General features: G+C 40.5%; 1 protein-coding gene across 1 annotated transcript; it reads left to right on the forward strand.

Moving 5' to 3' along the window:
- Positions 1 to 270: 270 nt before the first annotated feature.
- On the forward strand, positions 271 to 11,354 carry hic2 (hypermethylated in cancer 2). The gene is made up of 2 exons (XM_051121546.1): positions 271 to 423; positions 5,509 to 11,354. The coding sequence occupies exon 2, from the start codon at positions 5,539 to 5,541 to the stop codon at positions 7,222 to 7,224; it is 1,686 nt and encodes a 561-aa protein (XP_050977503.1). The 5' UTR covers positions 271 to 423; positions 5,509 to 5,538; the 3' UTR covers positions 7,225 to 11,354.
- Positions 11,355 to 12,110: the final 756 nt, after the last annotated feature.

Below are 12,110 nucleotides of genomic sequence, written 5' to 3' on the forward strand. Positions count from 1 at the left end.
ATTTCAGAGGCTTAACCACATTTTTCCCTCAAATTTAAAAGTGCACTTATAAAAGTATAAATACTCCATTTATATTTTAATGTACAAGCATGTATAATTCTACATCAGAAATGTAGCAACCCCTGCACATGATGAAGATACACAGAGCAGGATTTGGATTGCAAATGTGGCAGCAGCAGTGGCAGGTCATGGCACGTTACACCATCTCAGCAGCCCTGGGCTGTTTAGGCAAATGAGAGTGTGTGGCTGGCAGAGGCAGGGCATTTACCCTCTCTCCCCCTCTCTTTACTGCCTCTTATTCAAATTTGGGTCAGGGGTGAGGATTTCTCACGTCACACAAGCTTGCAGGCAAGATGGCGCTCGGAAAGCTGTGAGATGTGAAAACAGAATGACTGTTTGAAGAGCTTCTGTCGATGCATTAAGGTACATCTACTTTATTATTACATACGCGCTTGGTTTTGTGTTGCGAGGGAACGTGTGTGCGTTTTAACGGGGGTTTGCGAGGGGTTTCTTCTTATGTTTTCTTTTTTTTTTTAAAGAAACACTGATTCCTCCAACATACTGCTCTTATCGCGTGCCCACTGGGCTTTTAATGCACACACAGCCTGGCAGAGGCAGATGTGTGTTTTTTATCAAAAGCATTGTACCTGTTTCAGCGTGGCTTATGCAGTAATCAAATGCAATGTTTAAGGTGCGAAATACCTGTATACTTTGGTAAAAATGATTAGTCGCCACCTTAATGGCAAAACCCGATCAGTGGCCCTTTATGTGGCCAACATTCCCGTTTCACCCCTCCCTCAGTGTGTGTTTTACCTTTAACGTGTATAATGCTTATTTTGAGTGTTTGTGCATGGTTTTGCATCGTTAATGCATGCATTAAACTATCGCGTTTAACATTTCTAACACTCGTGTATAATTTGCATTGTTGCATTAAGATGTCACAATGAAGACTTTAGGTTTATTCGTGTTTTTGCATTAAATGCACGAACGCAAATCGCAATTTATGAGTAGAAAGCTTGATTTATAATGGTATCTGTCGAGTCTTGCCTTGTCAGAATTGTGTGCTTGTACATTTAGGTTGTTATGAAGCAACGCTTCATAGTTTGTTTGTTTTCCAGTGATGAAACGTACGAGCCATATTAACATGAAGATGAGTAACTTTTTCATGAACATTGTGGTGTTATGCTACAGTTCTTATGGAAGCGTATATTTTAGGTGTTGTGACCACTCACCTTTGCCTGTTTCACTAGTTTTTAGTCATTTGTGTGAGGAAAACATATCCTAGGTGCTTTGTTGTTTTGCATTATGAAGTGCATTTGAGCTTCTGAAGTGCTTTTGTGGATGCAGCCATGGTTCTTTTGTTATTTAAATCATGCATAAATGTTATATTAAATTATTTTACTTCTATATCTTGAGGAGAGCTTGAAGCACCCTTTTAATCTCATCCATTTTAATAGGCTGGGGGAGGGGGCTTGTTTTACAGTGGTTGGTGGGTTTAGATCAGTGCCACACCATTAAAGTAAGTCCCTTTCTGGGTGACGTTTGCTTGAATGAGACCTACAAGGACTTTTAACCAAAGATATGGCCATTTTGTATGAAGAGAGCCTGTGCGTGCTGTCGTGATGAATGTTTTCAAGGTAAGCAAACCTGCATGTTTTGCTTTCCTTTGGCGCTGTTGTTTAGGTCCATGGTCCAATGAAGCTAATCTTCGAACTGTAGAGTTTGCATCCAATAGCCTCGTCAGAATTGTTTTGTTGTCCTCCACAAAGGTCAGAGAAAATGAGAATAAAATGTGTGTTTAAGAGATGTAGTGGCATTCATGTTAAGATCTAATCAATACCCCTATGAAAGGCAGTTCTCGGTTTCTGCTTTGAATAATGCAGATGATCACATCTATTGAATGGATGGGGCGGGAACGGCTATTGATGACAGTTTATTCAGAGTCATTATCATTGAGAAGATCATTACGAATTGTTTTGTGGTTTGCAATTTGATTGAAATCTTATTTCACACCCAGTATTGTTTTGCTTTCTGAGGAGCGCAGTCTTTACCTTTTAATGATGTTTTTGACAGCTTAATGTGTTCATCTAGTCATGCCACCTGTACTAGTCTAGTCTGTTTGGGTAATAATGATGTTTTTTTTAAATGGAAAGTGGCTATAAATCTTGTTTGAAGTGACTTAACTTCTGTCTATTTCAGTCCTTCACCAGAATATAGGTTAACGTCTATTTACTGGTTTAGTTTAACCATTTTAGCCCAGTTTAGATGTACATGCGTACATGTCTGAATGCATGCATTGTGTGCATATTGCTTTAAGGCAGCACCCCATGCCTGAAATCTTGTCTAACATGCTTGGCATGTTTATTGACTAGATCCTTTTAACCTGGAACCTTTTAACCACTTCTTGGGCAAAACAGGCATTACATGATTGTGTAGGGATGATGTGATTTATCTGTTGAGGGTTATTCCAGGGTTGCCCAATCTGGTTGAGTGGAGTTTCCAGCAGAGAAATGTTACATTTCAAGCATCTTTTTTGATGAAGTGTGACATGCATACAGTAGTCAAAATGTAAAAAACAAACCACAAAAACCCCAAAGCAATACCTGTTCTTGTCTTAGGACAACTTAGTCAAATGTTGACAACTGTAGAAGTGCATTTAAAACAGGTTGATGTGTTTGGACAATTTTAGGCGGTAGTGATTCTAGTTTCGCTGGTGTTCTGCAACTTTTAGCCCAGCCCACATTTGACATGGGTATGAACCCAGATGCACTTTCGGTTTATCCGCAAAATACAGCAGCGCATGTCTGGACAAATGCAAGAAATGTCCTGCTGGTTTCAAACAGTGTAACAGGATGTGAAATTATCAATAGTGTAATCATAGTGCAAGTTTTTTGTCAGAATTGATTTAATGCATGGTTCTAATCTTATTGTGCATGATTCATTGCTTCCAAATAAAAAATCGTCTCTTAGTGTTGTTGTACATTCGTTTTCTGATGTGTTAATGGTTGAATACAGATAGAAGCTAGTCTGGATTGTACAGTTGTTTTGTCATCATCGTTTCATGCTTGTTTTGGCTGGAAATAAAATCCCATCCTTCATTTAGCACAAATAGGGCAAAGCATTGAATGAAATACACACAGGTAGTAGGCGAAGACCTTAAATTCTTTAGATAAGTGATATTGTGTTATCTCTTGGTTGAGGTCGTTCATCAGATTATTTGGATCGGGTTTGCTTGGCTTCCAGGTTGGCTCGAATCTCTTGAGGTTGGTGGTTACAGTAAGCACTTAGATCTTAATGTCTCTAGGCAAAATCTGTGGAAGTGTCTCCTGATGCTATTAGAACCCAACTTGACTCAGTGTTTTGGAGATTTTAGTTGCCTTCACTGAAACATTCAGGCACTTTAAAATGTTTTAAATATTTATGTTTTTTTTTTTTTTTTTTTTTTCTTAACTTGCTGCAGGGTTGATATTATATTTCCATGCATCTCATGAATAATGTTTTGTTTTGCCAATGCCCTCTTTCATAAGAGCAAAAGTGCTCTCTGTGTTTTTATGGCATTAAGACAATAAAATCAAGGCCCCAGGGGTCCGTGCCACCGGATAAGCTTGTTTATGAGGTTAAGTGCAGTCTTTGCCAGACTTGTTTACCCGTGTTGTTACTGGCCGCTTTTGCACTTTGACTTCTTTTCCGAAGACAATCTCTCTGATTAGAGCTGTTGTTTCATCTCTGGGATGGGACTGGTGGTTTTTTTTGTGGAGGGATCGGAATGTGGCAAAGCAATTGAAAGACCAGCAGCGTCTTATCACAACGTGTGTGCAACATCTAGATAAATGTGTTTTTTAAATGTCTTGGTTTTTGAGCAGTGGGTGCTATCAAAGTTGTGGTTTATGGTTATCTGTGCAGTTCTTTGACTGTAGTCCTGTGCTTGAGGCCTATAAATACCCTGAGAGATGGTATCACGCAATAGGGTTTAGCTTTAGGGCTGGGCATGCTGGTTTTTATGAGACAAGTAAATGGAGACTGTCATTTGGAAGATTTCAGGGTTCAGACTTGTGCCCCCCCCCGCCCTTTATAATGAAGGGAAAGATATTAAACTATTAGTTGTTTATTTTTGTGCATTGAGTATTCTTTAATTAATGTGTTTTGTAGCATTGCATTTGGCCTTTTTTTATGTACCACATTGGTGAGACTTAAATTAGTATTTCTTTTTTTCACACCTTCCTGAGTCATCATTAGTCTGCTTTTAAGCAGGATTGAACTCAAAATTCTGCTGACTGATTGGTTTCCTGTCCCCAGTATTGGTTTTGGCTTACTTGTACATTGGCATCATGAATTAGATATAAATAGTTAATCTGAGATAGACGGACTTGGAACAGCTGATAAATATTCAGCATGGTACAGGTCTGTAGTCACTTTTTGATTCTGTTTTTTAGGTATTATTATGGATTTTGTTGACTCTGATTCGCAAGGGTGTTCCACAGGGACGGGTACTCCACCCAAGCTAATTTTTGTTGTTAATTGTTCATAAACAAGGCATTAAATCAGTAGGTTATGAATGTGAAAATGTGTTTTGGCATTGTGCAAAGATAATTCCCTGTTTTTCCCTTTGACACGCCAGTCTCGGCTGGTCTGAGTGGCAGAAATCTTGTTTGCTGCATTACAAAGATTCTGCTGCAAGCCGTGGCCTGTTCATCCTGTGGAAGGGGTGCCGGTTTACCTGTTTCCCACCACACCCTTGGTGATATCCCAGCTCAGGTTTCAAGCTGTCTGTCACACAAGCCAGTCGGTGACGTCCACTAGCCTTTTTCACCCAACCCCCATATGACAACAAAGGGACTGACCCTGGAGGCTGGCATTAATGACTGCTGGCAGGAACGTTAAGCTTTAGTGGACGCCCTTAGAAGAAAAGAAATTGTGTTACTGTTCAAGCCTTTTATCCCTTCTCTGCTTTTAGCTGAAAGTTGAGAATTTGAACACACTTGAAGAATAAGGTGCCAATGCATGCAATAAGGTGCATGTTATCGTAAGGTCTTTTTCAACAAGCAGTTGCTATAGTCTTGTTTTGTGCTGGAAAGTTTGAATTTAGAGAATAGAGTTTATTTAAGACCTTGTGAGCCCTGTTGTGGTGTAAATATAATTATCTGATTATATGGATTAGCTTGAACATAAGAGTATTGATAGTTCACTTTCAGCAGCTTTGCACATTTAATGAACCAGAAATATTTGTGACTAATGTTGCACTGGGCACGTTTTTGTCCAATCATATGTATTCTAGAACAGCAGTGCCCCTCCCCTTTAACAGGTCAGCAAGTAGCAATGGCTGTGATATAAGTACTGACTGCTTAAATATAAGTATTTCAATATGCCATATCCAATTGTAAACACCAGCAAAGTGTCAGTGAAATTGGTGAAACTTTCTAGTGAGTGTTTGGTGTAAGACATAAAACTATATGAAGTTTTCCCCCATGGCAATGACTAATAGTGTTGGTTTTTTTTTTTTTTTTTTAGGTTTCATAGGTGAAGAAAAAGAAGTTGGAAATGGAATTGCCAAATCATGCCAAACAATTGCTGCTGCAGCTAAACCAACAAAGAGCCAAAGGTTATCTGTGTGATGTGATCATAGTAGTAGAAAATGCCCTTTTTCGGGCCCACAAGAACATCCTGGCAGCCAGCAGTATCTATTTCAAATCCCTTATCCTTCACGACAACTTGATTAACCTCGACACAGACATGGTCAACCCGTCGGTTTTCCGGCAGGTTCTGGACTTCATTTATACTGGCAAGCTTTTGTCGTCGGATCAGTTCAGTGACCACAATTTCAATGCCCTTCTAACGGCAGCAAGCTACCTCCAACTTCACGACCTGGCTGCTCTCTGCAGGAAGAAGCTTAAGCGTAACGGGAGATCCCTTCTTAATAAACCAACCACACCTACCAATGGAAGAACGTCTAGGAACCAAAGGCTGTCCTCTACACCTGTAACTCCAAACCAAATGTCAGGGTTAAAAGACAGTGAGAAGACAAAGAGGCACGAGGAGCTCCTCAAAGACGAATTGTCGGAGGACGAGATGTTTGTGAGAAACGCCCACTGTGCAACATCGGCAAACTCGCTCAGTCCTTCAACGAGTAAGAACGGAAGCAACGGCAGTTGTGGCATGCAGGAACTTGGCCTAGACCTTTCCAAGAAAAGCCCCTCAGGGAGCACAGCCACCGAAGAAGTAAGTCCCAGCAGCATCCCACAAGAATCACCTCAATCTGCCTCAGAATCCACAGCCAACAGTGCCTCATTTGATGAGAACACCAACACGCAGAACCTCACCGCCGGAGAGCCCATGGAACTGGACGGAGGGGAATGCGAAGAGAGCCAACCGCCTGTGGAGGTCGACCAGCACAAAAGTTCCCGGCAGGTCACCCGCCAGAGGCGGCAACCTAAGAAAGAAGGCAACAAGGGCGAAGATGCAGAACGAGGAACTTTACCCAACGGAGTTGCCAAAAGATTGAACGTGGCTGGGGAGAGGCTCCCTGGTGGAGGAAACGGCAACTCCGAAGTATCCTTCCAGCGTAAAGACGACGAGGAAGGTTTAGAAAACGGACAGGAGCAAAGTGAAGAGAGCGGACAGAGCGAGAGCGAAGGCGGGCGGAATAGCGCCAACTACGTCTACCGCCAGGAAGGCTTTGAGCCTGCCCTCGGTGACAACCTTTACGTTTGCATCCCTTGTGGTAAAGGCTTCCCGAGTTCCGAGGAGCTGAACGCCCACGTGGAGACCCACACGGAGGAAGAGTTGTACATCAAAGAGGAGGATGATGATTCTTATCCAAAGGAAGATGAAGTAGAAGCGGAAGACTTGTCTTCACAAATAACCCAAGTCCACGGCGCCGAGTCGCGCCGCTTCAGCTGCTCGGTCTGCAACAAGAGCTACAAAGATCCGGCCACTCTTCGACAACACGAGAAGACCCACTGGCTCACCCGTCCCTTCCCCTGCAACATCTGCGGCAAGATGTTCACCCAACGCGGCACCATGACCCGCCACATGCGCAGCCACCTGGGGCTGAAGCCTTTCGCCTGCGAGGAGTGCGGCATGCGCTTTACCCGCCAGTACCGGCTCACGGAGCACATGCGGGTTCACTCAGGTGAGAAGCCGTACGAATGTCAGCTTTGTGGGGGCAAATTTACCCAGCAGCGTAACCTCATTAGCCACCTACGAATGCATACCTCCCCATCATAAGCCAAAGACACCTTGAACAGGAGACCCTCAGCAAAAAGAGTCAATGCACACCTCTTCCTTTTGAAGTACACTGCAAGGAGCCGATAACCCAAAGCAGGATTCTCTTCTGCTGTAAATTACAGGAGGAGCCTTTCAAACAACGAGCCCCAACAATGGAAAGAGTACACCAATTGGTATGAGTTTATGGGCTTACGATTTTTTGTTTTCGTTTTGAATTTTGCTGTGAATGTAAAACTGGGGTACTAATGCTGTTGTATGATTCCTTGGGATATAATGACCACTCTCAACCACTGCAATCCATGCGAGTCCATGTGGTCTGTCTGATTGTTTAGGGGTTTCTTTTGGGGCGGGGTGGGGGGTATCATCCCAGAAATATTCCTTCTTTCCATTATTGGTCCTTGAGAAAGTATCACTCTCGAGAGTTCTGGTGGTATATTTTATGTAAAACTCTCGGCAAGGTTCGGGCTTGCACTGACCAAGTTATTCTGTACACAAAGGTTCTAATTCTTTGAAGTGTCTCCTAAGGGTCTCAAAAATAGTGTTGCCAGACATGCAAGATGCCGTGTCTGACGTCATTTAAGTGGTGTTTCATAAAAGCTTTGTGCATCCAACCAAACATTTCCCAGTGTACCTACTCTGTACATCACTTACACTGGCTTGTAGCTGGAAAACAGGGTCTTTGTAAGTTTTGTACTGTGGTTGATGATTCGGTTATCAGATTTAGCATGGATATTCCCTAATGCACCCTACATCTGGATGCAAGCCAATGGCAAAGTGGTGACGAGAGGCCATGGGCGTCCTTTGTCGTTTACTCACATAGTATATAGGGGTTTACTCTCAAAGAAAAGCCAAACTTAAAGGTACTTGTTTTTAGATTTCTTTAGATAACTTATTGATATGCTTCTGTGAATGTTTTAACTGGAAGTTCTTTCCTTGATTTCTTCGGGATCAGAGAGGGTTGGGTTGGTTTGGGTGATGGGCAGGGTTAATTTTAGTTGGTACTGTTATTTTTTACTTTTTTGATTGTTTTATCCCTTCACTGAACAAGACAAGTCTGTACGGACTCGTCTCATTGCTACCTCTTAATTAAGAACAATACATTAATTGGAACTATGGAGGTCTCTGGATATAGATGTATAAAGTTTGCCGAGGCTTTCAAAGTAGTTGTAATCTGCCCATCAACAAAGGTTTTTAAGTTTAAAAGCATTACTGTAGAGAATAGCTTCTTGGGGCGCATGTATTTAAGGTATTGAGAGTTTTATGTCAGAGAAATCCAAAGAGAAATTTAATATTGGGGAGAATGGCTTACCAACAAACGTTTCCTGTAGAATATCCCTACCAAAGGTTTTAGATTGCATCGCAGGAGGTAAGGATGTACTTTTGTCTTTTAGTTCTCGACGAAGAGCAATGTAGTGGGATGTTAGTTTGTACTTGACATTTTACTAAAAACCAATGAACTCCTTCTGGTGGTTGGTGGGCCGCTGGTTTTCCATGTTTTGAAGTTTACAGTAGATTCTCAAGAGTGTCTTTCAGGTTTCTTGCTTTGTCTGCAGAGAGACTTCAGAAGGACTAATTTATTTTAGTTCAGACCAAGAGAAAACCGCATAGCGAGTGTTGTAGGTTTTTGTGTTACGTGTCGACCATACTTGGAAAGCTTACTGAATGAGGAGGAATTGATGCACTGGATTGCTTATTAGCCATCAGCCCCAAATAAAACCTATGTGGCGTCAAGTAAAACCCATTATCATTTATTCATTCGAGGTATTATGTAAAGTATGCATGTTGACAAGAATTTAAGGGTATTCAAAATGCTGGTAATTGCGTCGGGTGAATGTTACACGATCAGTGTTGGGTAAACGCTGATGGATGTATTTCTAATTCAGTGCTGAATTCTTCGCTGCCATCTTCATTTCATAACTCGGTTACGGATTAATTGTTTCGCCAATCCCAGTGTATCACATTCCATGAGTAATTCTTAGCCTTCTTAATGTAAAGTCTTAATGGCATTCCTTTTTTGGGATATTTTTTTCTGGTTCTTTCTCCAAAGTCTTGAGTTTGGGCTTGCTAATGATGAACTTTGGGGCGAAGCTATAGTCGTGTTAACGGAGCAGTGTTTACAGATGCCTTTTCCTGGAATCCCTTTGGTCTGTTGTCTCCAATAGTTTTTTTTTTTTTTTTTTTTTTTTTTTCCATTTTCAGCTCAGTATTCATGTGATTTCAGCATAGCACCAAAGCTAACCCAGATAGCCAGTTATATTAACTTTAACCCAATGTGAGTCACAGAAAAGTCTTATTATCTACATTTTTGTTTTGTTACAGTATAAGTGCGCTCTGGCGTTGATACCTCAACTCAGGGAGACTTTTTAAATATTGTTTATCGTCAGATGTACTGAACAGGATTCCAGGAAAAAGTTCCCATTGATATCTTGCTAATTTCCAAGCACTTAATTTGAATGCCATCAAAAAAACGATGTCTTGGGCGATACGAGGCTCTGTTGTCGATTCCAGCGTTTGAGGCTATAGCTAAGAGAACTGGGAGAGCAGAAAAAAGGATGACAAAATGTTTCAAACTGTGACAATAATGTTTCTACTTCAAAGCTTCAGGGATGGTTCTGCATATTTTTAAAATGCGGAGCTTTCGACTACATTTGTAAGACTGTGTCAATACTGTGTCAATTTCTGTATTTTATTGATGAAAAGCAAAACACTAGTTTCCTACGAAATAGATTTTACGAGTGTGTTCCCATTTCAAAACGCCTTCAAAAAAAAAAAAAAAAAAAAAAAGCCAGAGATGTACGTGGAAGAGTTTTACTTTTAAGTTCCAGAGTGTTTTTGAACAAAAAAAAAGAAAAAAAACAAAAAACAGAAAAAGCATTCTAGTAAGCGCAAATGTATAAACGAATAAGATGAAAGCTCATACCCAAATTTTCAGACTATTTTCTAAACCAAAGCACATTTTGATTGATTGATTGATTGATTGACAGTTTGTCTGACATTAAAGATACTTGTGTATAATATCTCATTGTTTACATAAACTCTTTACAGTCATAGACCTCAGGTGAGGGGAGGCCAGTTTGAACCTGCTTCTGTGTAGGTCACCATCTTCAAACGAATCGTAACCGTGTGTCTTACCCTGTGAACGTAGCCGCATGCTTTGATTTGGTTGGGCTGCTACTTTAAACGATTTGCGATTGGCCCTTAAAGATGTGCCGAGACATCCCTTCTGAAAATCATATTGTCGTCATCGTTTTTATGAATCTGCTGCTTTTTCTTTTTGTTTTTTAAAAAAATGTAAATACGCATGAATAAAACTACATACACCTTTACCTCAAAGTAACCTTTTAGAACTTGCTGCATATATAAATATATATAAATATAAATAAATATATTTTATTTTAATTTTCTTTGAGTCATCTCTCTCAGTTTTAGTTTTTAAAAATGTGTTGTATGTATGCTGAGCTGCCTGTTTTATTCTTTTTTTGTTTTTTTCTTTTTTTTTCTTTGTCCACAAAAGAAGCATCTTAAATACCGACTGGCCTCTCCTCCGTCTACATTGGTGCAAACACTTACTGACAGTGTTCACTTTTTTTATCAAATGTCTATTGTCAGTGATGAATGTATTTATTTGTTTGATCCTGTTCACTTTGGGTGAGACGACGTGTCTTCAGGGTCTGAGTTTATTCTGTTGTAGTAAGCTGAGAGGTAAATAAACAAAAAAAAAAAAGAAAAAAAAAAAAAAAGACACAAGACATAGATAATTTTCAAACCTGTGAAGACGTAGACATGAGGAATGTATTTCTCCATGAAGTGTCCATCATTAAGGATGTATCCCACATCGTTTTTGTAATCTTATCTCACTCAAAGCATGCACGTGCTCTGGATCATGTGTTTCCTGTCATGGACGCTTGAAGGCGGCTGTCGATTTTAAATGTTCTCTGTCTGTACGCCTCTGCCCGCCGATACAGGAAGGGACCTTTTAGAATTGTGTCAAAGGCATTCAAGGTTGTGTTTTCTGTACTGAAAGCCGCCGTGTTGTTGCGCGCTGCGATTCAAGGCTGCCGGTCGATTCCGTTTTTTTGTTTGGTTTTTTTTTTTTTCTTCTTCTTCTTCTTTTTTTTTTTTTTTTTTTTTTCTAAGGGAGTTTTATTTTGCAAATGCCCAACAGAGCCAAAGGTTTCTCCTAAGAAACACATCTCCTCATTTTTCACTGTAAGGTCGGATCTTTTTAAGCTTTATAAAATGCACTTTCTAAGTTCTCACTGAGGTCCTTTAAGCAGGCGATTGCATCTTATCGGTTATTTACAGATTGCAAAGTTTACTTGAGTTGTGAAGCTTTAAGTAAATGCAAAGATTAAAAACTCACACTTGTTTGCTGCTAATGTGTAGTTTTGTCGATTCTACATATCCCAGATAGTATTATATGTTGTTTTTGTCAACATAACTGGTAAGTGTTAGGGACCTCAAATAACCAAACCAACCCAAACTAACTAAACCAAAGCCAGATTTACAAGCACGTACATAGCAGGTGGGCATGTTTCCCATGTGTTTTTACTTAATCGCCATATTGCATTAGCCTGTCCGCCATACACGTTCTAGTGAAGCATTCCAATAACTTTATATGCTGATTAATATTTATTGTCAGTTTGAATGAGGAATTTGGAGGGAAAAAGACATTACGTCATCCCTATTATTAGTTCGAGTTACTGTCGCGTGTGTGTTTTCGGTCGGCCTTGAACGCGTCGTGCGGACAACACGGCGGTTTCACGTTCCACAGAGAGCTTGTATTCAGGTCAGAGCTACATGCAGCATGCAGCTCGAATTCTGTCTCATGTGAATAAAACACAGTGTACAGAGCTCATCTCACGTTCACGGTCTTAATGTACAGC

Source organism: Labeo rohita, chromosome 10 (assembly GCF_022985175.1).
Source record: "Labeo rohita strain BAU-BD-2019 chromosome 10, IGBB_LRoh.1.0, whole genome shotgun sequence".
Taxonomy (NCBI): domain Eukaryota; kingdom Metazoa; phylum Chordata; class Actinopteri; order Cypriniformes; family Cyprinidae; genus Labeo; species Labeo rohita.

Coding starts and splice junctions, on each gene's coding strand:
- hic2 (XM_051121546.1), top strand. CDS start 5,539: ATGGAATTGCCAAATCATGCCAAACAATTGCTGCTGCAGCTAAACCAA.